At 43.8% G+C, this 27,963-nt stretch overlaps 1 protein-coding gene across 1 annotated transcript in view; it reads right to left on the reverse strand.

Annotated features, from left to right (window-relative positions):
• The window catches only part of GUCY1A2 (guanylate cyclase 1 soluble subunit alpha 2), a 348,066-nt gene that overhangs the window by 62,263 nt on the left and 257,840 nt on the right, over nucleotides 1-27,963 (reverse strand). Inside the window, exon 6 of the mRNA XM_075331311.1 lies at nucleotides 3,813-3,956. Within this exon, the coding sequence (XP_075187426.1) occupies nucleotides 3,813-3,956 (144 nt within the window). The remainder of the gene's footprint in view (nucleotides 1-3,812; nucleotides 3,957-27,963) is intronic.

Consider the following 27,963-nt stretch of genomic DNA (forward strand, 5'->3'; position numbering starts at 1 on the left):
AGTTGACGCTGCTCCACTAATTCACCAACAGTCTTTTTATCTCAGCCTCCGTTCCATAATTATGTTCCCCAGTAATAAAGAGGCAAATTTTCCCTTCAACAGAACTTTTCCATGGGCAAATGTCTGAAGAGAACACTCTGAGCCAGGCTACAGCTGTAACTTCTGTGGACATTTGCTTCAACCCCTCTATGACAAAGACGTGTTTTGATTGGCCAACATCATAGAGGAGAAAAAAACAAATGCCCACAGGCAAGTTCTGTTGTATAAGCCCAGTTGTTGAAAGGAAAAATCAGAATTTTTATTACAGGAATTCATAGCCTTGGCACAGAAGACAAACCTATTCCAATATCACTTGAACAGTGGCAGTTGGTGGATGCACTCAGTTAAAGAAAAAGTAATCCAGGGAAAAGCTCTCTTTAATATATGGGCATCATATAATGCTTTATTTCTCCTGGGAAGGCTATGCTGGGAAACAGTCAATCAGTGGAAGTCAAAGAAGGAGGGCAGCTTAACATTTAACAATAATTACCGTAAAAGATCCTTACACCAAAAAGAGGTTTTATTTATTATGCAATGCCTATACAGCATCATCATATTCCACGGCTCCTTACAGACATTATCATCACTGTCCCCATCAGTGATCACAATCCAAATTCCATATCAGTATGTCTTTGGAGAGAGGAAAGAACCAAAGTGCCTAGAGGAAACCCACGCAAACTCCAGATGGTGTCCTTGGTGGATGGATTTGAATCCTGGACTCCAGAAGTGTAAAGCAACAGTGGTAATCTCTAAATCACCATGCTAACCCCCTAACCCTCAGTCCTTATCCTGGGACCCATAAAGCAGATGGTACGGTACAACAGCAAAATTAAGTCAATGTCCAAAGTAAAATTGGAACTTGGTTTAAAAGCAGAGCTTATCTGTGCACTAAAGAAGCAGCAAGGTCACTAGTGGTGAGCAAGTGTGCTTACCACTGCTCGTTACTCGATCGAAAATCGGGTTGCTCCAACTAGACTCTGAGTATAATAGAAGTCAATGGGAAACTTGAGCACTTTCAAACACCAATGCTCGAAGCTCAATCGAGTAACGAGCTTTGGTAAGTACATTTTCCCATCACTATATGTCACCTGGGGTCCTGGGTTCAAATCCCAGCAAGGACAACTTCTGAAAGGAGTTTCTATGTTCTCCCTTTTGTTTGCGTGGATTTCCTCCGGATTCTCCGTTTTTCTCCCACACTCAAAAAACATACTGATAGGGGACAGCGTTGCTGATGTATGTAAATCGCTGTGGAATTAATAGCGCTATATAAATGAATAAATATTATATTATTATTATGTGTGTTTGGTCGGTCTCTACTTCTTCATTGTCTATGAAAGCCATGTACTGCACTTTTCTGGCAGTCCCATTGAAAATGAATGAATCGAGCATATACAGCTTTGCTCCATTCAAGATGATGGGGCTTCACAACCCCATTCTTTGAATTCTAGATACCTATCCTTGTAAATGCTGAAAGACCCAGTAGTCGGACCCCCAGCAATCAGCAAGTTATCTTGTGAATAGGCGATAATTTGTGATTTTTCCAATAACCCTTTGTAGTATTCTCTATTTTGGAAAACACCTTTCTGTTAGAAGGATAGACAGATGATAAGCTAATCACATGGTGACCAATTATTGTGATACCTAGCCATCAACTCTTATTTGTGAAGAAACCAAATATTAAAGGGAACCTGTCAGGTGCAATATGCACCCAGAACCACGAGCAGTTCTGGGTGCATATTTCTAATCCCTGCCTAACTGTCCCTGTATACACTAGCATAGATAAAGGGATCTTTAGAGAAAGTATTTCTAAAGATCCTTTATGATATGCTAATGAGCACAGGGATTTAGTTGCAAGGCTGTCACTTTTCCCGACTAGTCCACCCTCTTAGCATGGTAGCACACCCACAGGGGCGTGCTAACATGCTACTCAATGCAGCAACATGAGCGGTGACGTGTGCACCTATGTCCGCTGTCTCCACTGTTCAGAAGTCCACGTCACTTCCGGTCATGCGCAGTATGAAGCCGGGTGTACGAATCCCAGCTTCAGCGAGTTCTAGTACGCATGACCGGAAGTGCCGGGGGCTTCTGAACAGCGGAGACAGCGGACATAGGTGCGCACGTCACCGCTCATGATGCTGCATTGAGTAGCATATTAACACGCCCCTGTGGATGTGCTACCATGCTAAGAGAGTGGACTAGTCTGGGGAAGTATCTTGCAACTAGTCTCTGCGCTCATTAGCATATGATGAAAGATCTTTAGAAATACTTTTTCTAATGATCTGTTTATCTATGCTACTAGATACAGGGAGCATAGGGGACCTGACAGATTCACTTTAACTATTCAATTCCCTTGCAGCAGCAACACAGGGCAAATTAAGCATTGCATGGTTATTATTAAGATTAAAGGGCGGTCCAACATGTCTTCTCTTTAAAACTACTCTCTCCTCTGGCAAAAAGTTGGAGCTTAAGAGCCAATTAGGGCTTCCTCACACTGGTGTATAAATTGGAAGAGTACAATCCGATAAAAAATTGATTTGTACTCAGACCAATGTTATTCCATGAGTCAGTGCTGATCTGTGATTTTTTTTTCCCCACCTGTATTCGACCTGAGGAAAAGAAATCACTGCATGCTGTGTAAGGCCGTATATATATTGCATGAGACTTGCCAATCCAAGTCAATGGGTGCGAGAGAAAAAAACTAACATCACATGGACCATCCGTATGCCGTCCATTTTTTACAGATACATCACCATTCTGTGGCATAGAACACTGTAAATGACTGTAAAATAGCTGCTGAGAAAAAAAACGAATGGCATACACATGTCATTTGGATACTAGGCGAGAATAAAAACAAACAATTGCAGACTTGCATAGCACTCACATGACAAACAGAATAACATAATGTATGTATGATACTTGTCTGAGTTTTCGGGTTGAAAATTGGACCGTTTTTTTCACCCTAGTGTAAAGCTGGTGTCACACTAAACGACAGCGACAACGACGTCGCTGTTACGTCACCATTTTCGGTGACGTAACAGCGACCTTGTAAGTCGCTGTTATGATCGCTGCTTAGCTGTCAAACACAGCAGAAGCAGCGATCATAAGGTCGCTGTGCTACGTGTTCAGAGAGCAGGGAGCCGCGCTTAGCGCTGGCTCCTTGCTCTCCTGCAGCACACATCGGGTTAATTAACCCGATGTGTGCTGCAGCTACATGTCAGTGCAGAGAGCAGGGAGCCGCGCGCACTGCTTAGCGCTGGCTCCTTGCTCTCCTTGCTACAGTATACATCGGGTTAATTACCCGATGCGTACTGCAGCCACATGTCACAGTGCAGGAGCCGGCACTGGCAGCAAGAGCGGAGGCTGGTAACCAGCGTAAACATCGGGTAACCAGGGAAAGGTCTTCCCTTGATTACCCGATGTTTACGCTGGTTACAGCTTACCGCAGCTGCCAGTGCCGGCTCCTGATCGCTTCATTTCGTCGCTCTCTCGCTGTCACACACAGCGATGTGTGTGTCACAGCGGGAGAGTGACGACCAAAAAATGAAGCTGGACATTCAGCAACGACCGGCGACCTCACAGCAGGGGCCAGGTCGTTGCTGGATGTCACACACAGCGACAGCGACGGGACGTCGCTGCAACGTCACAGAAAATGGTGACGTAGCAGCGACGTCGTTGTCGTCGTCGTTATGTGTGACACCAGCTTAAGCAAACCCTTAAAGCCTGATATAGTTGAAACCCACTTTATCCAATATCAGAACTGATTGCAAATATACCTTAATGGGTCTCCCATCAGGAGTGAGAACTTCTTCTGAGAGCTCCATCATCTTTAAAGCCATTAGTGCTATCGCCTTGGCATGACTTTTGCTCTTCCTGTGAAGTCCAGCTGCCACACAATATGCATCTCCAATAGTTTCCACCTGTTTCAGAAAGAAAAAATATATTTGATCAGAATAATAAAATCAATATAAATTCTGGATACATTTAGGGCATAATACATACTAGAGATAGACAATTTTGTCAAAAAATAAAAAAAATTAAATTATATAGACGATTTTTTATTTTAATTTTTAACTTTTTTTTTTTGCTAAACTTATTCCAGATATTTTTCAAATAATACATCCTCGGACTCCAGGCAGAATCTGTGTCCTGGCCTCCAGCAATAACGTGTTGTCACATGTGATGGCCACAAAATTGCCAGTTTTTTATATTATGGTTGTCAAGAACATAGCTCGGGATATCACGCAGATATCCCACCGCTGCCACCGGTTTGTCAGGAACAGCACTCCGCTTCCTCCAATCATCAAGACACTGACTGACAAGTGATGGACGAGGTGACAGCTACTTTCGCTACTAGACTGATTATTGGGGAACGCTCAGTGAGAGCATAGTCTATAAATGACCAATTCCAACGCATGGAATATATATATTAATTAGTAGCTGCCACCATCAATCGTTTTACAAGCAGTATTTATAAAAAAGGCAAAATATGTTACAACGGGGACAATAAAATACAGTATACAATTATGTAAAATAAAAAGGATAAACAAAAAAAAAGTACTTGACCTGTGGTCGCAGGCGTGGCATAATTCTCTCTTGGAGGGAAATATGGGACAACCCTACACAGAAGTGTAACTTCAAAATTGAACAAGGTTCATAATTTGGCATTTGCTTTTATTAAAATAAGTTATGCCCACATACGTTCCCTCTGGTGACTCATAATGGCTGGACTTAAGAGAACTATAAGATGTGTCTTAATCTTAGAAAATTATGAGATTTCCAATTTTTTCAAAAATCTTCACCCCTGGGGGTCCATGGCAGAAGTTAGTACAATCATATTTCCTACCACAATTTTATCTGTTCATAGATATGAGACATGGCATAGATATTGCCATCTATCTGGCTAATAGATATCCACGGCCATCACCCAGCAACTCAAGACAATGCTTTGCATTTGCCACTTTATCATTCTTCCAAAAATATGACTTTCCTATCTATCATATTTATACAGGTCATAAAAACTTAAATTCATAATTTCTATCAGGGTGGACAAAGGGATTTGAAGTTGTCTGTTTGTTTTCTTTTCAAGCTTATGCTCTTATCTCTACCGGTCGTAAATTTGCCACTCTTTGCCATACTTGTGCAAGCTAAAGACTGGACTCATATCACCTATACCTTAGATGATTCACTTTAAATACCAGTTTCCAAAAGAGGAGGTGTGCTGCATAGGGGTCATATAGATGTCGAGTATCAGCTTGCAAGCTCTTGGTTCATTTCCAAATTATGAATAATCAATGCTTTAATAGACTGATCCTCTCATGCCATTACCTTACGACACCTCACTCGTATTTAAGGGTCACATTCTCGCATTTGCTACAGAACGAATGTCACGCAAGAGTTCATTCCACTCCGGGAACTGCTATAATTGCTACTAGCCCCGTCTGAGTTGGATAGTTCTTGAGCCAGATCCATAACTAGGTTTCCTAGTCCTCCACTGGTCCAAGGCTGTGGGACCACATTGTGCTAGTCCCTGGCATCAACCTCCACCAAGGCACAGATCAACATCTCTTTGGTCTTGTGGGACCCATTAAGACCTTTTTCTTCATACATATGGATGAGCACCGCTTTTGTATGCTTATTAAACACTGAGTTTGATCCTCCAAACTCTACACATAATCCTTGCAGGGACCGTGCGAGTTTTTAGTGATAGGAATGATTTCTCAATCCAGATCACTAAAACTCTTTAATCCAACCTCTTACCACCAATTGTTGAGAACACAGACCGGGAAATCACGTCGATATCCCACTGTTGCCACCAATATGTCAGGAACAGCACTTCATTGCCTCCAATCGACAGGACAATATGCAATTATTCAGCCATTTTCTGACTCTAACAGCCGTGACTGTAGCCCACAGCTGTTAACCTACTAAATGCTGCTGTCAGCCTCTGGCAGCGGCATTTAAAGTGCGCCAGTATGGGGGAACACCATTCCATGCACCCATTGGCACTCCTGTGACGTGACTGTGGGGCACCGAAGGTTCCTATGACTGCAGGGAGTCTGCTGAAGACCCCCGTGCCTGTCATTACACTTCTCCTGTGAAAGCTAGTGTTTAGTTGGCATTCATAGGAGACTGTGATGTTCGATATACACAGCAGTGCTGTAGCACTTCTATGTATAGTACAAGAGATCGGATGATTGCAGACTAAAGTTCCTTAAGGGGACAAACAAAGCGAAAAGAAAACATTTTAAAAAAATACATAGATTTGTTATCATTGAGTTCAGAAAAGTTCATAAACGTTCAAACTATACAAACTAAACTAATCTGATCACTAACGTGAAAAAAATTAGAAATGCCAGAATTACACTTGATGGCCCTCTGCAACATTGTAATAAGAGACAATCAAAACATCATATCGACCCTAAAATGATATCATTACAAATGTCAGCTTAGGGTGCAAAAAAAAGAGACCTCATGCAGCTCCATATCCGGAAAATTAAAAACGTTACAAGGCATGGAAAATGGAGAAAATTTAATATTTTTTTTTACAAATTTTCAATTTTTTTTTTACTACTTAAATAAAAAATAGACATATTTCATCTTTGCATAATTTTACTAACATGATAAATAAACAAAAGCAATTGTCAAATTACACTTTTTTCCAATTTCAACACAGTTGTAATTTTTTTTCTCTTTCCAGTGCATCACATAATAAAATTAATAATGTAATTTAAAAGTACAACTTGTCCAGCAAAAAACCAATCCTTCATATAGCTATATATATATATATATATATATATATATATATATATATATATATATAAAAAAAGTTAAGGACCCTGGAGGAAAGGGAGGAAAAAATTAAAAAAAAAAAAAACAACATGAAAACAAAACGGAAATTGGCCTCGGCGGGAAGGGGTTGAACAACAGGTATACTTTAAAATCAGGAGACACTCCATGACTATGTGAACTTGTTGAAATATCTGGCCACAATCTACAATCCACACCAAGAATTCACTCCTTAGCCCCAGCTTGTAAGCAATAAAAAAAGGCATTCAATGCCACTGACTACAGTAGACATCCCCATACAGAGCCCAAAACAAGACACTACCCATGACGAATCCTTGCACCAGTTCATTTTACTAACTGTGAGAACTTTCCCTTCTCCTACATTTTGCGTACCAGGAGGACATTCAACCCCTGAACACAAAATCTAAATGTCAAGCCCTAATCACTTTGTAAGGACAGATTGTGATGGGGGAATGCTACTAACTGATTGTATGTTTAAATGGGTTGTGTACTAAGATAACCCCTTCTGATTCCACGTTTCCGCCAGGTATAATAATAAAGCTTATACTCGCCTCCCGTGCCGGCATGGTTCCAGCGGTGACGAGGCTTGCGTTCAAGGGGCTCATGTGATGTTGTTACTAAGAAAAGAATAGGTCTGCTCATGATTGGCAAAAGTTACATCACACGAGTCCCGAGTCCAAGCAGCGCGGGCTTCTGTCTGTATTTGGACATTAGAGCAATCAACAGGAAGTCAGCGATAGCCGCAGAATCACTTCCTGGTGATTACGTCGTTTGTCCAAAGGCAGGAAGACAGAAGAGAAGCCGGCGCTGATTGGCCTCGAGGCTCGTGTAACATAATAACGTCACTTAAGCCCCCGGAATGCAAGCCCCATCACCGCTGGAACAGCACCGGCATGGGAGGTGAGTATAGGCTTTTTACCTGGGGGCAAATGTGGAATTAGAAGGGTTTGTCCTAGTAGTGGACAACCCCTTTAAGCTAATATTTCATTGTTTAAAATAAGCCCCAAACTTTTTCCTGATGTTTTCCCCACCCTGCATCAAGTGATGAAATAATGCAGCGTGAAAGCTAATAAAACATAACTCACCATAAGGACAGATGGTTATGAGATAATAAACATTTGTAAACAGGCAGCGAACACAATGTATCAGCAGGTGTAGAAACAAAAGCAATACTGAGGATGAAACGAAATACGAATCTTATTGAAACCATTATTGGAGGAATTTAACGCTCCTGGATCCAGCTCAGTACAAGGCTGCCGAGCAAAACAGATTTATAAAGTTGATTTGTTTTATTTGTTTTCCTAAAATTGCAATAAATGGGTAATAGTGTTCTTTCCAGCAGGAGAATAACGGCTGCAGAGCTCTACTAGGAACGTTTTCTGTTTTAATATATGCGCAGACCAAGTCTAATAAGGGTCCCAATGCAAGAACAAGGTGTGGGCCCCTGCTGACGGCACATCCGCAGCCTACATCTTCTGATATTTTAATTAATTGATGACTGAAAAAAATATCACAGGTCTGCAAGGGTAAAATTGTTTGAAAAGTAAGAGGGGTTTTTTATATACTTTCGGTCACTGAGCTCAAATTCCATCACGTAAAGTTTTTTCACAAACTTCCATACTTTTCTCAAGACGGTGCTTAGTGTATTGCAGTGATGTTCCTGGGCTGATGGAAAAGCTTAACATTGTGAACAATGTGAGCGAGTGGGGACTCTTTATTGATTTGTCCAAAAACAAGTCTCAAAGCTGCACAATGGTAGCTGTATGTTTCAGTGCCTGTAGGGCATTTTGAATACTTGAAGGAAAGCTATGAGAATTTAGACTTTTTTTTATCAAGAAACTTAACTACAAAGATCACAGATGGTCAATATGTGGTGATCTGAAAGTTCTCTCTTTGCAGAAAGGAGGTTACATGAAGTACCTGTAGGGGGGGTAAGGCTTGGCTGCCCCAGACCTGCAAATCCACTGTGTACAAATGTAATGTTTGAAGTTCATGATATGATGTAATGTTAAACGACCATTAAGTGGCCACAATGTGTTAGCTGTTTCCCTGGTCCTCCTGGGCGAAAGAGAGTTTAAATAAAGGAGGAGGAACTTAGTTAGAAAAATGGTTGGGAAGACAATTAGAGGGAGAGGACAGGCTGCGTCTGGGAGGGACATGGTGGAGGAAAACCCCCAATAACTTTAATTTAGCGTAACCTTATAAGTCGAATCCGGGTGCAGGACACGTAGTGCGGACCGGATGGTGGCCATTCCGTGGCGGATACCTAACGAATTCCCTCAGTCAGCAGAAGGTCAGTGGGTTCTTGAAAGAAGAGAGTAGGTCCTGATTGACTGGAAAAATGGTTGATTCTGCCGTGGATAGTGAAGCTAAAGGGGAGGATGAGGAGCTTAGGGAGCCCGAGTACCAGGGAAGTGGTCGACAAGTAAAATGAGCAAAATATCCATTGCTAATGGTATCCCCTTTGGAGAACTAGATAGTGCCCACCTAAGGCGAGATAAAAAACTGTATTTGAAGTTGATAAGTAAAGAAGTTTGGTTGAAAGAACCTGTGACTGTATCAGTTCTTGTGATGCATGAAGAAAAAGTCTGCTTATTACTGTATTGCACTAAAGTGGTGGTTGGAGTGCAGAGGAAGAAAACCGGTCTGTGCTACAGCCGAACACAAGGCTCCGCCACGCCTAATGAGGCCCTCAACCGCCCCTTTAACATATCCATGTTTTTTTGTGTGAATGGGACAGCCGGGATAGGACTCATCAATGGAGCCAAACAAGTTGGCCAAAGAGCATTTTTGCAACATGGACTCAAGAACATAGTTGCGGAAAGTTTAGTTGATCCCACTAAAGTTCTCCTGCCACAACTCTCACTGGCTGTGTGGACAGTGTATAAACTTTAACCTTTATTAATAAATGCTTAAACACTCAGATAACCAATTCCACACTATATTTGAAGCCTATCTGAACTAGACAGTTACAAATAACTGGGTTCAGATACTAGATTAGCAGTAAGACTGGCAATTATCACTTCAGTCAAAACTGCTATACAGTGGAACCTTGCTTAACGAGAACAATCCGTTCTGGGACTGTGCTTGTTAATCAAGTTACTCGTTCAGCAGAGCAAGATTTCCCATAGGAAATCATTGCAATGCTGACAATTCGTTCCACAATGTGTTAAATGTCCCATCCTGGTCCCCTATTCTATCATTCCACACATGCAGAAACGCACACAAACATGTACAAACACACACAAACACACACAAACTCACACAAACACACACAAACACACAAGCACACATGCACACGCACATATTATATGCTCACCTTACCTTCCGTTCCATCACCGGTCTCCTGGGACTTCCTGTTCTCCGGTGCGGGCCGTGTATTGGGTAACCATAACGACGAGGGCGGAACTTCCTGCCAGAGCGCTGACGTCAAAGGCAGAGCCGCTTGCCTCTGATTTGCCAGTGCGCTGCCTTTGAGTAGCTGTGACAGGAACCAGGAAGTTCCTGCTTCGTCGCTATGGATGCTGATGCCTGGATGCCTGGAGTGGAGCGGAGCCGAGAGGCGCGGCTCACTACAGGACCCAGGAGACCGGCGATCAAACGGAAGGTACACATATTATATGCTCACCTTACTTCCGTTCCACCGCCGGCCTCATGGTACTTGTAGTTCGCCGCGATGTACCCGGGAACTACAAGAACCATGAGGCCGGCGGTGGAACGGAAGGTAAGGTGAGCATAATACTGTATGTGTGTGCGTGCGTGCGTGTTTGTGTGTGTTTGTGCGTACATGTGTGTGTTTGTGTGGACTGCAAGTGCGGGTCAGTGCACGGTGGATGGACGGAACCGGAAGTGTGTGAGGTGAGGATTTCGCTCGTACAGCAAAGCTTTCTCGTAAAGCGAGTTACAAATTTACAGAAAGCTTTGCTTGTTAAGCGAAATTCTCGTTAAGTGGGTTACTCGTTAAGCGAGGTACCACTGTATTTTAATATAAAAAAGTGTCCAATCCTAAATGAATAATCACTCTCATGTAGACTCATATAAGCCACTATATTTCAATCAGGACACATAATTCTAACTGTTATCCCGGTACTATAGGGAGAACCAAATGTGCCCACTTTTACAGGCTATACGATTCCCACTCGCCTGTTGTGCCTATTGAGAAAGTATATTAATGTTTAATATACCCCATGATAAAGGGGAAAAAATATCAGATAGCTCTCACTAATATACTAAATAGGGATAATGTACACACTAGGATCAGTTGTCACCAACTGAATCCTTCAGAGTCCCTATTATCAACAGGCCCTCAAGAATATATATAAGAGGTATACGGGATTATGCACTAAGTGGTCATTCCCTAACCAGGATCAGGGTTAGATTAATTTTCACATGAGGTGGATATTATAGCATTCATCTCATCCCCATACCCAATTATCCACGCTAAATCAATGATTGCTGCTGGGATATAGGGAGTGATATCATCACCTATAGTATCATATCTCACTCCCAGCTCCGTAGATAGAATTCTATAGGGCAATTCTGGAAGTTCAGGTTTTACTGCCTATAGAATTGTTCCTATTAGTAAACTGCCACCACTCCACATTGAGCTTGGACTGATGAAGCAGTTTGTGAATGTTCTACTAAAAGAAGGAGGAACTTTTAAGTATCTGTGTACCGAGTTTCAGGGACTGTAAGAAACAAAACTGAAGAAAGACATTTTTGTGGGACCGGATATTCGGAAATTCATGATGGACAATGTGTTTGAAACTAAAATGAAAGCTGCTGAGAAAAGGGCTTGTGATTCCTTTTAAATAAGTTTTGGAGAAATTTCTAGTTAAAATCAAAGATTTAGAATTTTAGTCCATCGTGGAAATCATGCTGACATGTTTTATAGCCTTGGGTTGTCTGATGAATTTGAAGTTACATTTTTACATTCTCATTTGTGCTACTTTTCTGAAAACCTTGGTGCTGTTAGCGAAGAGCAAGGAGAAAGATTTCCCCAGGGTATGAAGTAGATGGAACGACGAGACCAAGGTAGATGGAACGTGAACATGATGGAGGACGACTGTTGGGTGCGTCACAGAGAAGATCTGCAGCCTTCTATAAGAGAAAAAGGATCAAGAGAAGCGGAAAAGGTGCAAGAATTAATTTCCAAAAAAGCTGCAGAATGAATGTTCAATAAATTGTTATATATAATATTGTGCAAATTTTTTGTCTCCAATAAAGTGTTTTTTGTTTTGAGCAAAATCCATACGCGATGGATAAAAATAAGTTTGTTTTTTTTGAAAGGGAACCTGTCACCAGATTTGGGGCCTATAAGCTGCGGCCACCACCAGTGGTCTCTTATATACAGTATTCTAACATGCTGTATATAAGAGCCCAGGCTGTTGTGTAGAACATAAAAAACACTTTATAATACTCACTAGGGGTCGCTCCGGTGCAGACTGGTCAAATGGGTGGCACCGTTCTCTGGTGCAAGCGCCTCCTCTTTCGGCCATCTTGGTCCTCCTTCTTCTGAAGCCGGCATGCATTACGCATCCTACGTCATGCACACAGGCTGGTATTGAGGTCCCGCGCAGGCACACTACAATACTTTGACCTGCCCTGAGCAGGGCAGATCAAAGTGCGTCTGCGCAGGACCTCAGTGCCTGGCGAGTGTGTATGACGTAGGGCGCATCATGCACGCCGGCTTCAGAAGGAGGAGAACAAAGATGACCGAAAGAGGAGGAGCCGGTCCCAGAGAACGAAGCCATCCATCTGACAAGTCTGCACTGGGGCGACCCACTAGGTGAGTATTATAAAGTGTTTTTTATGTTCTACACAGTGGCCTGGGCACTTATATACAACATGTTAGAATACTGTATATAAGAGCCCACTGGTGGTGGCCGCAGCTTATAGGCCCCAAATCTGCTGACAGGTTCCCTTGAAATCAGGGCATAAGAGAATATAAGAATCAGACATTGGATTTGAAACAGTTTTCGTAATCCCAAATTTTGCATACCTGTGAATTTATTGTATTTATTAATTAATTTAAAAAAAAAACATTATATGCCCCTTTTCAGATAATAATAATTGTATTCATTTATATAGCGCTATTAATTCCACAGCGCTTTACATACATTGGCAACACTGTCCCCATTGGGGCTCACAGTTCCCTATCAGAATGTCTTTGGAGTGTGGGAGGAAACCGGAGGAAACCCACGCAAACACGGGAAGAACATACAAACTCCTTGCAGATGGTGTCCTTGGTGGGATATGAACCCAGGACCCCAGCCCTGCAAGGCTGCAGTGCTAACCACTGAGCCACCGTGTCACCCATGATCATTTTACAGTTGCGTCAAGCCCTCGCCAGTAACATATGATCTCCTTTCAGCAGCCTCTCTTTTCCTGAAAATAGAAGATGGTGTAACTGGGACCCAGTGAGAACGCATACTGGTGATATAAGGCAGTGAAGATATTAATGATGACATTTTTGATGGTCCATGGAAGTAATAGTCATATCAATAGCGGACTATCGGCATTCAAATATTTTTTTAACCAAAATGTTTTTATTGACAATTTCAAAATATAATAATTAACACAAAAATATGGGGTTACCAAACCCCAAAACTCCCATTCCACCCACCCAGCAAACATTCAGTAAGTACTCAAGACATGTATTGAAGTGTTGCAGCTCTTTTGAAAGAGAAAAGAGAATTAGGTGAACAAGCAAATGGAGATTAATATAGTTCCTAAAACATCAGCTATTTGTTCTGCACAGTGCAACGGCGGAGCCTCAAGCAAATGATTCACTATGACATTTTGCGAGTACATTCAATAGGGTTCAATTCCCAGCTTCAGTTTAGAACAGGCCAAGGCGAAATCTAAACAGATCCCTAGACGCTAAACTCGAATCATCAATCCACGGGGGGACATTCAAAGATTAATGGTAACATCATATGGTGTGTGTGTGTTATTGGTGGTCAGGAGGGATAAAACGGTAAAGGTAACATCATCAGTAGTCTAGGGGATTGAAGAGGTTAATGACCACAACCCTGGTAGTATAGGACAGTGAATCTGTTAGGTGACATACCTGGTGATGTAGGCCACTGAATCGTTAAACAATACCATCCCTGGTGGTCTAGGCTACTAATAGGGTTACTGAGAACATCCCTTCTCTAACTGTACTGAAGACTACACAAAGTTCTAGAGGGACCCTCACCGTTAAATTGTTCAGGATACTGCTTTTAGAATTCTTGAATGTGTAGACCGGACTGCCCAGCAGCCACCAATGGGCAATAATAAGTCCAAAAAAAAAGAAAATTTGGCAGGCCCAGTTAACGTGTTTCAACTTGTTGTGGCTTTAAGCAGACCATGTTACGACTAAAGCGGGCTTTACACGCTGCGATCTCGCTAGCGAGATCGCAAGCGATCGTACCCGCCCCCGTCGGTTGTGTGACACGGGCAACTTGCTGCCCGTCGCGCACAACCTCGCTTACTCCCGTCACACGGACTTACCTGTCCTGCGACGTCGCTCTGGCCGGCGTTCCGTCTCCTTTCTAAGGGGGCGGGTCGTGCGGCGTCACAGCGACGTCACACAGCAGCCGTCCAATAGAAGCGTAGGGGCGGAGATGAGTGGGACGTAAACATCCCGCCCACCTCCTTCCTTCTGCATTGGCGGTGGAGGCAGGTAAGGAGATGTTCCTCACTCCTGCGGTGTCACACATAGCAATGTGTGGTGCCACATGAACGAGGAACAACATCGCTAATTAGAAGAGAACGATTTTTTGTTTTAGGACGACCTATCCGCGGCAAACGATTTTGGCCACTTTTGCGATCATTTTTGGTCGCACATAAGTGTCACACACTGCGATATCGTTAATGACGCCGGATGTGCTTCACAAACACCGTGACCCCGACGATAAATCATTAACGATATCGTAGCGTGTAAAGCCCGCTTAAGACCACAACAGGTCAAAACGCGCTAACTAGGACTGCCTCCCTTGACTATTAATATGGATTTTATGAATTTACAATAAATTGAAGATATTATGGAATTACCGGACAAAGTTTCTTTCTTTTGTACTGAAGGCTGCAGACCTTCTTGCTCTTGCACCACTAGACCAGAGTGTGGTTGTACTAGGTTGCACATGAATTTGTATTGACAGGTACAAGTGCATGTGTTACCCAGGCCACGTACAAGACATGGAGAGAAGAAGAGATAAGTCTTGGGACTCACTACTCAAAAAATGAGTTCAGGTTTTTATCCAGTCCCATTGCCATAGGTACCATATATAATATCTGTCCCCTCATCCTGCCGTCTGCCATTGCTAAAATTGGTGAAAGTATGGCTGATGGTGGAGAGCCCAGTGATTCCAGCACGGTCGTGTAATAGGAGCCATTGGTGTAACAAGTCCATTCATGACATTTCCTCCTCCTAAATCTTCCCCAATCACCTGTGACTGATATTGAGATGTGGATGGAACTACAGAAACTCTGCCACAAAGTGGAGACCCTATAACGTTACAGAGCAGGGGAAGGGAGAGGCAAGTGTTGAGGAGCAGAGTGCAGAAAAGTCACCACCTCTCTGCTGACTCCATAACTGCAGAGTCGAGACCTTCTCTGGTATTAACATCAGCAACAAAAACTGTGCCTCCTGCAGAAGCCTCATGGTCGAGCAGCTGCATGCGCCCATACATGACCAAGCACAAGGCCGAGCGTCGAATGGAGTGGTGTAAAGCTGCCATCACTGGACTCTGGAGTAAAGTGTTCTGTTGCGTGATAGATCACACTTCCTATCTGGCATCTGATGGCTAGGTCTGGGTTTGGGGAATGCCAGGAGAACGCTACCTGTCTGATTACATTGTACCAATTGTAAAGTTTTGTGGAAGAGGGATAGTGCTATGAGGTTGTTTTTCAGGGTTTGTCCTAGGTCCATTTGTACTAGTAAGAGTAAATCTTAATACTTAAGCATGCCAAGAAATTTTAGACAAATGGATGCACAAAGCAGATCCATAAAGACATGGTTGGTGGAGTTTGGTGCGTAAGAACATGACCGGCCGTACACAGCTTGGTCCTAAACCACATCCAACATTTTTGGAATGATCTAGAATAGACATTGAGCATGGCCCTCTCCTCCAACACCAGTGTCTGACCTCACAAATGTTCTTCTGGATGAAGGGCAAAAATACCCAAAGACACCTCCAAAATGTTGTAGAAATCCTTCCCAGAAGAGTAGGAGCTGGTGTAGACCAGCTCCATATTAATGTCTATGGATGTAGAATGGGCGGTCGTCAAAACTCCTGTAGGTGTAGTTTAGAAGAGGTCTATTATTCTTTTGCCCACCTTGATCATTATAGTTGTCACAGTTTGTGATGAGCGGTTATCATGAAAAAAGCATCACCAAACCACTGTCCAACCATTAAAGTCACATTTCATACTTTGCCTAACTTAATATAGCTTCTTACTGTGCCGCGAACCACGAAAAGCCAGAAAATGCCAGTAAATCAGAAGGAAGGAGAGCATAAGAAATATCATTACTGAACCAATAGAAAAATCAAAACTTATTTTTGTAAAATGAAGACACGTTGATCGGAATGAGGGGCACTGCAGCCAGAAACTTGAGATGCTGCCCCCTGACTGCTGGCCCCTCTGCATGTTTAAATAAAGTTCTCCCCCCTGGAAAGACACTGAACTGCCGCCCCCGCCTCCTGTGGTGTGACTGGCCTAAGCCCCGCCTCCTGGATACATATCACCGTGCTGCCCAGCTTCCAGCCTCTCGGCTGCAGGACCCGGACCTGTTTGGGCAGCCGGACACAGGGACCCGCTCCTGGATGCGGAATGAGAGCTATCAGCAGGGAGGTAAGCGTTTCAGCTCACAGCGCTGTTAGCTGTGAGCGGCTCCCTCTCTGCTGAGGCACAAGCGATGTGTGCCGGTGAGCGCGGCGTTCTAAGGGAACTACCCGCCCGCTGGTCCGCTTGTACTCGTCAATATTTAAACACCCTTTAAACCCTCCCTCCCTCCATCATCCCCTAAAATCAGCATGGAGGAAAGCGTCCTGCTCACGGCGCTTTTAGCTGTGAGCGGCTCCCTCCATGCTGAGGCTCAAGCTATGTGCGCCGGCGAGCGGCGTTCTGAGGGAACTACCCGCCCGCCGGTCAGCTTGAGCCGCCATTAAGTTTGAAAAAGAGCGCTTCGCGCTTTTTGTCTTTGGCCCCGCCCACCCGCCGCCCAGCCACCGCCGCCCAGCCACCGCCGCCAGTACTGATGAGGAGCAGGGTAGGGCTGTGTGCGCTCTGCACGGCACCTAAAAGGTGCGCTTCAGAGCGCAGATGAAAAGCTCCGTTCTGAGGCGCATGGTGCCGGCAGAGAGCGTGCGCTCAGCCTGCAGCTCCTGCCATAGACAGAGCAGGAGCTGCCGGCAGAGCGCACGGAAGAAGTGACATGTCACTTCTTAGAACACAGGGATTCGGGCAGCAGCTGAATCGCTGCGTTCTAATATGCCACATGCGTACGGCCTCTGCACAGTCTCCATAGACTGTGCAGGGGACGCAGGACGCATGAATTACGCACACAGCCTAATTGAAGTGCAGACTCAGTGCAGTCCCTGTCACAGCACAGGTTGGAGGCACTGTAGTGGGGAATGTAGTATGCAGGCACTAACCTGCAAGAGTTCAAATCACCCCATCCCACACGGACTGAACTTCCCCTCCCCTCCGTTTGTATGCCCCGGGAATGCCAAGGGGGCTAGCCTGGGAATGAACCAGGGACCATGTGGGTCTCCCAGTGAGCGGGCGGGTTAAGGGATTCTGTTAGGACTTCAATGTTCAAATTGAGGGGGGCTGGTAGTGAACAGGGGCAAGAAGCAACAGTCAACAGGTGGCATGTTTTCCCTCCTGCTGATACCACACCTACACCAAGCCCCCTCCCAGGCCAAAACACACCCCATTTGACATTATACAATGGTGACTGTTTACAGCCCCTCCCCGTTGTCACACAGTGGATTTCAGCATGTTATGGCGGCGGAGGGTGCGGTGCCGACCATCGCGTTGTACGGTCATGTGCAGGGGTCATGGTAGCAAGCTTTGGCATGGGTAGCCACCATGTCCGGAGTCTGTCATCTTAACCCTTGGATCGGTGTGAGCGTCGTCGTAGCAGGCGTTACGTGGTTAGATCTAGACCCAGTCGTCTTGTCATTTCCTGAATCACCAGGTGAGTACCCTGATGGGGAGTGCGGGGTGGGATAAGTCCCCCTAGGGAGGATAACGTGATGTCACAGGTAACAGGCTTCCCGCCCAGCTCTACATGTTGTCACTAAGTTATTTATAACAAACAATGTTATTGGTGCTGAGGGAATCGCCCTTCCCCCGTTTCTGGTAAAAGCTGAGATGGTATCTAGCATTCCTACCCCTTGTAGACAGCATTCCACAATCTACCCGCTCTAACTGTAAAGAAGCCTTCCCTATTTCGGAGGATTAAGTCTGGTGCCAGTTTATTTATATTGAGCACACGGGTATTTATACAAATTATTATTATTTATTACAGCGCCATATAATTCATGGCGCTTTACATGTGAAAGGGGTTTACATAATACGTACCAGTATAATAATCATAACCAATACAAGGCACAGACAGGTACAGGAGGAGAGAGGACCCTGCCCGCGAGGGCTCACAGTCTACAGGGGATGGGTGAGGATACAGTAGATGAGGGCAGAGCCGATTGTGCGGCGCCGTATCAGACGGAGGGTTACGGCAGCTTGTAGGCTTGTCGGAAGAGGTACAAATGAGGTCTCCTCTGAGACGTCTTTCCAAAATTAAACATATCTTACTTTTTCAACCTTAGTTTAATACAGGCGGCCTCCATTCCTTGTAATAATCTGGTTGCCACCTGTTAACTGACCCTTCAAGTGATTTATAGATTAGTGACAATACGATGGCATCACGAGATCTAAAACCCCTGTTATACACCCTAATTTAATGCTGTAATTGAAAGAAGGGATCTATATTGGTCACAGATAGTTTTATCGAAATGTGAGAAGTATATTTCTGTACATTTGCATGGCTTGATTGTTTTCAAAAATTGCTTCTCTTTTTTAGAGAAGTAATTTTCAGCCTTTTTTACTAGATTTTCCCTCTTTGGTTAATTACGTATGTTTTAATTGGTTTTCCTTACCGTAGTAACCGAAAATAAACAAGTGAGATGGGTAAACCGGCAAGGTTAGCTATTCGCATAATAATTATGCCCACTAATATTTTCTGGACAATTACATCCACATAAATATCCTAAAAGGTATAAATTCACTTTTAGTTTTGTGTGATGTGCATGTATTGGGGACGCTGTCTCCATTGGGGCTTACGGTCTGGATTCCCTACCTGTATGTTTATTGGGGTGTGGGAGGAGGCCAGAGTGCCCGGAGTAGACCCACGCAGTCACGGGGAGAGCGTACAGGCTCCTTGCGGATGGTGGCTTTGGCGGGATTTGGGCCCAGGACCCCAGGGCTGCAGCTAGCCACTGAGCTACCGTGCCATGCCATAATAGTTTCAAGAGCAGGAACAGACAGATTTGTAGATGGAGTATTTCCGGCGTTGCAGGGCCAGCTGTGTGGGATTATTTGCAATATATGTTTATATAGTTATATATATAAAAAAAAAAAAAATGCTCCTTATGCTGGACACGGGGGGCATGGTCCGGTAACCTAACTTTGATTGCGCTTTTCCCCCTATTTAGGTTCCAGCTAAACAAAAGGGGGGGTGGACTGGGAAATAGGAGAATGACCAGTGGTCCGACGATGCCGGTGGGAAAAAGCCTTAACCAACTACAGCTCCTTCCTCAAATAAGTAATCAGGCTGATTAGGTTTTTTGTGGCTTGGAATGCCTATGGGTCAACGCAGGGTTGAAGGCAAAACAGGCATCTGGTTTCCGGGTTAGTATCGCTCACCTTATTGCAATCCCAATCTCAGGTATTTTGGTAACTCAACCCACCAGCAGGATCAAGGTTTGGAGTTCTCAGCTAGATGGTAGGGTGTTTGGTGAAGTTAGGCCTATGATCTGGGCCCCCATTTTGCATTGACCTGACGGTTCTATGGTACGTTATTCAGCGGGTGTTGCTCCGGTGGTTGATGTGCGTGACGATTTTCCAAGCCACCCTCTAGTAATACACGCCCTGCAGTATTCAACGAATGTGCACCATTTTCGGTTGCAAGCAACCTGTTACGAGGTCGGTCTTCCCATTTTTAAATTGTGGAACGGTACTGAAGCGATGAGGGTCTTGTGGGGTGTAAGGTATTGAAGGGTTGGATGATTATGGTAAGTGAGTGGAGCACAGCAGGCCTATTCTTTTCTAGCCGTAGATTGTTTTTAAAAAAAAAAAAAAAAAAAAAAAAAAGGGGGTTTTTGGATTGTTCGCCCCATTGCAAATCTATACATTGATGTTTTGGATCTCTTTTTCCCTCACTCGGCGGGTGTCCCGACGGTGTCGGTTATGTCTATTAGGCGAGCGGGTGTGATGGTACCAGTTTTTACCCACGACGACGGCCCTTCAATTTAGCGTCACGGATTTAGTCCTCCTTTTTGTGGGCTGGTTTTGGTCGGTAATGCGACGGTTCCTGGTTATTTCGGTGTTTTCCAGCCGTGGTACCCGGTACGAACTCTCCCAGAGTTGGGGTGTTCCAAGGCTTCAGGGGCCAGTATACATGAGCACAGTTTCAGTGGATTAGGTGACTGCAATTGAAATGCATTAGGAGGGACGTTAGGACTGAGTTGGTTTTGAAATCGGTTTTTATCAGGCACGTAAGAAGATTCAGAACAGCGTACAGGGCTAATGTAAAATGATATGATTGTGATTTGTTTATATAAAAAAAAAAAAAAAAAAAAAAAAGGGGGTTTTGGGTTTTGCCAGTACCACCTTGGAGAGAAGAGGCGTTGATGGTTACGAGAATTCTCTGTTCTGACAGTGTTTTTTCTTTCAGATCTAAGTCGGCCTAGTGACTGGGTCCGAGGTTACTTCCATATATGTTGGCTGCGAGGAGAGCGGATCTTCGCCTCTTCGCCTTGGTGGTCGGTCCTTTGTTCCCTTTACAGTGGATGTAATTGGAGAGGTTGCCGGAGCTTGGCTCAGCTGTGGGTCTATCAGAGGTGATCAAGATTGTGTGAGCTCTCTTTTCTCCAACCGACTTGGTGATACACATAGGCTTCAAGTATCTGGTCCAAGGCCGTCTAGCTAGGCCTCTTACCCTTATCTGGTCATAGAGGTACAAGTTTCCCAGTTTTCGTTCGGAGTGTTACAACGATCCGGCCGAAGGTAACCCTCTGGCCCAGGGGGCAAGGCGCTAAGGAAGAATGTGATATGGATCTCTCCTGGCGCATGTGCGATCAGGGCCTACCCAAGTTGTGCTGTTAATAAAGTGTTTAAAAAAAAAAAAAAAAAAAAAAGGTTGTTGGTCTGGCACCGCCAGCTGGAAGGCAATATTTGGCTGTCCTTAAACTCAGATGGGTACATCCCAAATGATGATGATGTGGATATGGTGGTTGCGGAAATTCCTGGGACGGCTCAGGTATTTCAGTTTTTGGGTGGGGTCGCAGCTTGCTGGCGCTGTGCTGCTCCTTGGCGGAAGGGGTAGGAAAAGTGGTGGTGAAATACCCGCGCCGGACGGCCGGAAGGCGGTACATTTGCCTGAACCCCGTGATGTTGGCAAGTTAATGCCTGGTTAGAAGCTGCGACCAAATTTTATGCCAAAAGATGAGAGTGGTTTTTTCCCCATACCTCTCTCCAAAAATGGAAAATTCAAATAAAAGTATTTTAATTTATAAAAGAACGGTGTTGTGTCTTTCTAGGGGGGGAAAAATGGTGGTTGTTGGGTCCTGGCAGTCAATACAGATCAGCAGTGTGTGAAATGAAAGACGGCTCAGCTGAAGTTTAATGAAGGTTATACCAGAAATGATCCTGCCTATGCACAGCGCCACCATGGCCAACTCCTGGCTCTAGGAACAAAACTTGATATATTACACATATTGATTTCTTTTTTCCCAATATGGTGGAGCTTCACTGATTTGGCAAACCCCTTTAAATGGAAAGGATTCAGCATGCAAATCCTATCATCAAATCACTACCTGTTTCCTACATGTAATGTGTCATTGCAAGAATGGCTTCAACATAATCTCTCTGTTCCCATGGCAAAATGTATTAAAATAGACTAAGATATTGTGGTGACTCAATTTAGATTTTGTTCCCTTTTTTCCCTAGAATTTATAAAAGAAAAGATAAAATGTGAGGTTATTGATTAAAAGAAAACAATGGGGGGGGGTAATAATAGGCTAAGCAGGGGCAGGCTAATCATTATGTAAATTATACCAAATAATTAGCATTATTAATATGTAGCACAAATGATTATCATTATTAATTTTTTGCATAAATTAATATGCCTTGTCTGGATTACTAGATTATTAATAACACTGGTTTCTTATAGGATTATAGCAGTCATGGGCAATCAGCAACTCTCCTTTACAAAACTACTGTCACGGTTCTCTGTGCAGAGCATCTCACAGACCTGGAAATGCTCTGCGACACTTACAAATCAGACAGTGTGTCTATTCCTTGTGCAGAGCATCTTGCCTTTGGAGATGCTCTGCGGCGCCATCCTTAATAATGAACTAGTAGCTTGGTCACTATACTGGAGTCCAGGTTGGTTCTGGGAGGTGCTGGTTACTCAGCTGTTCAACCTTCTGGGTAATTGCTCAGGCTTCGTTATTGAGCATGCTCCCCTAGAACTCTGCCAATAGTATTAATTTCTGGCTCTGTTGCTGCAAGCGTCTGTCTTCTGGTATAGTGACTGATCTTGGTACTCGACCCTGGACTGACCTCCTGACTTGCCTCTGTCTTCTCCCCTCTGACTTCTCCATTCCCGCCTGGCTCCTGACCCCAGCTTTCTCTCCTGACTACTCTGTTGTCTGTCCCTTGTATTCATTCTTTCTCTCCTGGTTACCCGACCTCCAACTTGTCTTACGACCGCTCTCCTGTCTGCTCCCTGTGTCTCTCTGTGACCTCTCGGTTCTGACCCCGGCCTGCCTTACTGTCCTCAGCCTCTAGATATCCCCAGTGCCACCTAGTGTCCAGTCTCATTACTGCATCTCTCACTCCTCTGTGAGAGGGACATTATACATTACAATTACAACTCCTAGCATGCTCAGAAAATCTTTGGAAACTTGTGAAAGATTGAGGATTGTACAATTGTATATTATGGCCGCGATTCAAAATAACTGCCTCTTTAAATACACCCATCTTAGGCCACATGCACAGGTTAAGTATTTGGTGATTTTTTTACCTCAGTATTTGTAGCCAAAACCAGGAGTGGAACAATCAGAGGAAAAGTATAATAGAAACTCAGGCACCACTTCTGCATTATTCACACACTCCTGGTTTGGGCTACAAAAACTGAGGTAAAAAAGTCACCAAATACTCAATGTGTGAACGAAGCCTTCAAAGGAGCTCTGTGGGTTGAACCAATAATGCTTTGTGCACACGTTGAGTATTTGGTGAGTTTTTTACCTCAGTATTTGTAGCTAAAACCAGGAGTGGAACAATCAGAGGAAAAGTATAATAGAAACACGAGCATAACTTCTGTATTTATCACCCACTCCTGGTTTTGGCTACAAACACTGAGGTAAAAAATTGACCAAATACTCAACGTGTGCACGTGGCTTTACTGAGGCGCGTGCAGGAATGAGATGTGCACGTCATTTAGTGAATTCAGGGCATCTTATCACTGTGATGCGCCTTCTTGCGCTTTGCCAGAAAAGTTACTCCATTCAGAGACTGAAACAACATTTTTGTCATAACGCCGCCATTTTTGCTGACTTTGAAGGCCGGGCATAGCCACCCTCATCTTGCCTTGGCCCCTTCCCAGCTTTATCCATTTTGGCAAAGCTGCTTCAAGCTGATGTGAAATCACTAAAAGAAAATAAAAATTGCACAACTCCACATTCACAAAAATATTTTTGACTATTTAAAGTCTTCTGGCATAAACACTTTGATCTACCGGCCCCTCATATTGTTTGTGTCAAATTGAGTGTTGACAAAGGCTGTGTATCGGGTAACTAGGTTGATGGTCACAGTTGCCTTTCCATAAGGCTAATATGGGTTTTGAATCTTTTCCGCACAAAGGCATCATATCATACCCCTCAACCACTGAATTTTGTCTAAAGTGAGAAACAAGGCCATATTCAGGATGTTGTGAAAGAGGGAAATTGCTAAATTCTCTAGACTCCAGCTGAGGTCAGGGGGCAAGGGGCAATGTAATCAACCCTTTGTCACTGTCTGCTTGTGTCAGCCACTGCTGAGAAAAAGGAAGGACCAGTACTGTCCAGGCCAGGGATAGGAAAATACTTTCCTGAGGCCATGCGAGACCATGACGGGTGTGGAGGGTCAAACCAATAGGCTGAAATTAATTCTGCTCAATATAAATATTAACATATCAATTACAATTATTATGAGGCCCCACATACCTTCCTAAATACACTATTAGTCACACATAACCTCTTATACACATCATGAGCCCCATATAGTCTCCTATATATTATGAACCCCACATGGGCATTAATATACATTATGAACCCCACATAAACTCCTACATTCTTTATGAGCCCCCACATAGACTCCTATATACTGTAGATTATGGGCCCAACATAGCCTCTTATATAGTTTATGAGCCCCATATAGTCTCCTATATACTGTAGATTATGGGCCCAACATAGCCTCTTCTATAGTTTATGAGCCCCACATAGTCTCCTATATACTGTAGATTATGGGCCCAACATAGCCTCCTATATACTTTATGAGCACCACATAGTCTCCTATATACTGTAGATTATGGACCCAACATAGCCTCCTATATACTTTATGAGCCCCACATAGCCCCCTAAATACTGTAGATTATGGACCCAACATAGCCTTCTATGTAATTTATGAGCATTCACATAGTCTCCTATATACATTATGAGCCCCAAATAGCCTCTTGTATATAGAATGAGCCCCCATATAGCCTGCTATGTACATTTTGAGCCTCCATATCGTGTCTGCTGTGCCTCACACTGATTGGTGAAAGATTGAGCCAGCACCCACTTCTCGACCAATGTGTTCAACGCTGTCTGTATCCTGTGGATGCAGATGGCAAAGATGTTGGGAAGTAGGTGGTGGGGGATGGGCATGGTGCAGCCTGCTGTCCACTGTTTTCAGCTCATTGGCTATCTTGGTTAGTGGGCTAGATTGTAACTACCAGAGGGCCATATGTGGTCCACGAGCCGCACTTTGCCCAGTGCAAAAATGTATGGAGGACATTGTTACAGGATAAGGGTCAGGAAGGGAGACATTAGAATAGGAAGGGGCCAGAATGGGGAATATTATTACAGTATAGTGGCCATGATGGAGGACATTATTATAGGATAGGGGCCAGGAAGGGAGACATTAGAATAGGAAGGGGCCAGAATGGGGAATATTATTACAGTATAGCGGCCATGATGGAGGACATTATTATAGGATAGGGGCCAGGAAGGGAGACATTAGAATAAAAAGGGGCCAGAATGGGGAATATTATTACAGTATAGCGACCATGATGGAGGACATTATTATTGGATAGGGCCCAGGAAGGGAGACATTAGAATGGGAAGGGGAGAGGATGGGGAACATTATTACAGTATAGTGGTCAGGATGGAGGACATTATTACAGGATCATTGTCCATCTGACTAACATGCTGGTAGGGACCCAGGTCCAAATTTTGCAAAGGGGCCCATAGGACGATAGTTACGCCACTGAGTATGAATTTTCCATAAGGGAGTATTTTTTTATTAATCTACTGTATATACAAATATTATGTCATCTCAATAAATGAACAAGATACTAGAAGAGTAATGGATATTCTGGTACAAGCCCCAGGATCATTGGCCATTTACTTACACAACGCTCATTAAACAACATGGCACTCATCACTGTTAACTAGAACTTGTACGAGGAAAGTGCACGTCAGGAATTAATTAATGGACTGTCATGAGTGGTAATAATTAATCTTCCATGACACATTGCTCTTTCGGTGAGATGATATACAGTGGTTCCTCTTCCATCGATCTCTGTGCATACTAAATAAGGGAAGTGTAACCACACAACCTGGAATTCCCGTCTCCTTTACACTGGGATTGTTTTATGTATTCACCAAAGGGATTTATCGGATCTGTTCATCTGGCAGAGCCCTTTCTTTAAAGACCTATGTGCCTCAGTTATAAAGCTTAGTGATTTCCCTGAGAGCCTAATTAAGAAGCAATAGCTCTCAACAGACCTCAGGGCATTTTATACAACTTAATGATTCTCAATGTTGGCAAGCTCCTGAGTATTCTGGAAAAAAAAATCTGATCTACTGCTCTTTTCCACCGATTTATTTACTCTTGGCAAAAAAGATACACAGGCAAAAAATATATACAAAAGGAGCGATGAAAAGCACGTTTCCAAATATTTACTGACAATAATCAATGTAGGACAGCGCTAACGAGTCGTGTAATGAGACTTGGAGATATTAACCGGATCATTTAGGAAAATCTTTTGCCAGAGACAAATTATTAACAGTACAGAATCATTTTTTTTTCTGTATTTTCACCATGGATTAGTTTTTAGAGGGTAGACACTTGATGAAAATATGATCCAAAAAGGAGGCCATGAACATTTGAACACCCGAAAAAGTTCTACAAATAATGGGTCAATTTTGTATGCAGCTCATAAGCCTCTACTGCAACTACAATGGCCCCCATTTGCCCCTCTAAGAACTGGCATAGTCGGTAGGATACTCCTGTGTGTCCTGGCCATGCTTGTGGGGTGAAGCTTAAGTTGAGCGCTACCGTCTGTGTACGCCTGAAGAAAACAAAGATGTGCGCTACCACATGGAGGAGATGGCACACCCATTGTGGGCGTGTGTACCGCGCAAAGATGTGGCCTGCCGCTGGAGGTCCAGGGACTGGTGCTCAGCCCCGGAGGGCACGGTTAAGAGTGAAGCCTTGCCCGTTGCTGTGCAGTGAAGTGCGATGGGTGGAGATTACAAGTGAACGGATACGGCAGCCGGAAGAAGCCGCACCCCAGCAGTCGTGGCCCAGAAGAGGGATCCTACCTTGGGAGACCTGGGAGAGGCCATTGCAACACTGTAGAGAGATGAGAATGGACCGCAGACTAGGCACAGTGTTTGGCTGCGATGCGCGGTGGATGGCACTGCGGAATCATGGCGGCGGTCGGCGCACCTGGGAGGCAGAATGTGTCCAGATAGCTGATAGCCATGCCAGAGGTCTATAGGACTGGTCGGAGGGGCTGCCAGAAGAACCAGTGAAAGGGAGCCCAACTGGATCGCCTCCAACAAGCTTCTTTTAATTGATTTTTTGGCATTTTTTGTTGGCAGCATTTTTTAGTTTATTTTTTCCCACTTTTTTCTGGGGTTTTTTTTGGGGGGGGAGCATATTTTTCTGACATATCTTGGTGGCCCTTGGAACTTTATTAAGAAATGAAGAAAACACTAGCTAAAAAAATGGAGCAAAAAAGACACTACACATTTGTTGAACAAATGGAAAAATTGAACGTACTTCTTTTAAGTGATGGTGATCTTTCGAAAGCCGAGGGTATTTGAAAGAAGCTCAAAAACCTGATCATACAACCAAAAAATAATTTTTACATAGATAGGAATACATTTTTTGTATTTTTTTTTAGCATTTTTCATGAAAAAAAACAGTATACAAAGAAACCATGTGAACATACCCTTCAACTCTGTCCCTATACAGGCTCACAATCTATATCTGTATCAGTAAGTTTTTGGAGTGTTGGAGAAAACTCATGTAAACACGAGAGATCAAACAAACTTGTACATCTACAAACTACATCTATCAATGTTAAAGTCCCGGACAACTTCTTTATTGAATAAGGAGTGTTTGACGAGTAGCATGCATCTTCATGTACCATGTCAGAAATGTTACTCAAGTCCCTGAGGAACCAGACGAGCTGTGGCATCACACCCCTGCCATGATGTGGATATAGTTTGTCTATCTTTAGTATATATCCTTGGTTGGATTTGAACCCAGGACACCTTGTTGAAAGGATACAGATCTAACTGGTGACTA

The sequence above is a fragment of the Anomaloglossus baeobatrachus genome (assembly GCF_048569485.1).
Source record: "Anomaloglossus baeobatrachus isolate aAnoBae1 chromosome 2 unlocalized genomic scaffold, aAnoBae1.hap1 SUPER_2_unloc_1, whole genome shotgun sequence".
Lineage (NCBI taxonomy): Eukaryota > Metazoa > Chordata > Amphibia > Anura > Aromobatidae > Anomaloglossus > Anomaloglossus baeobatrachus.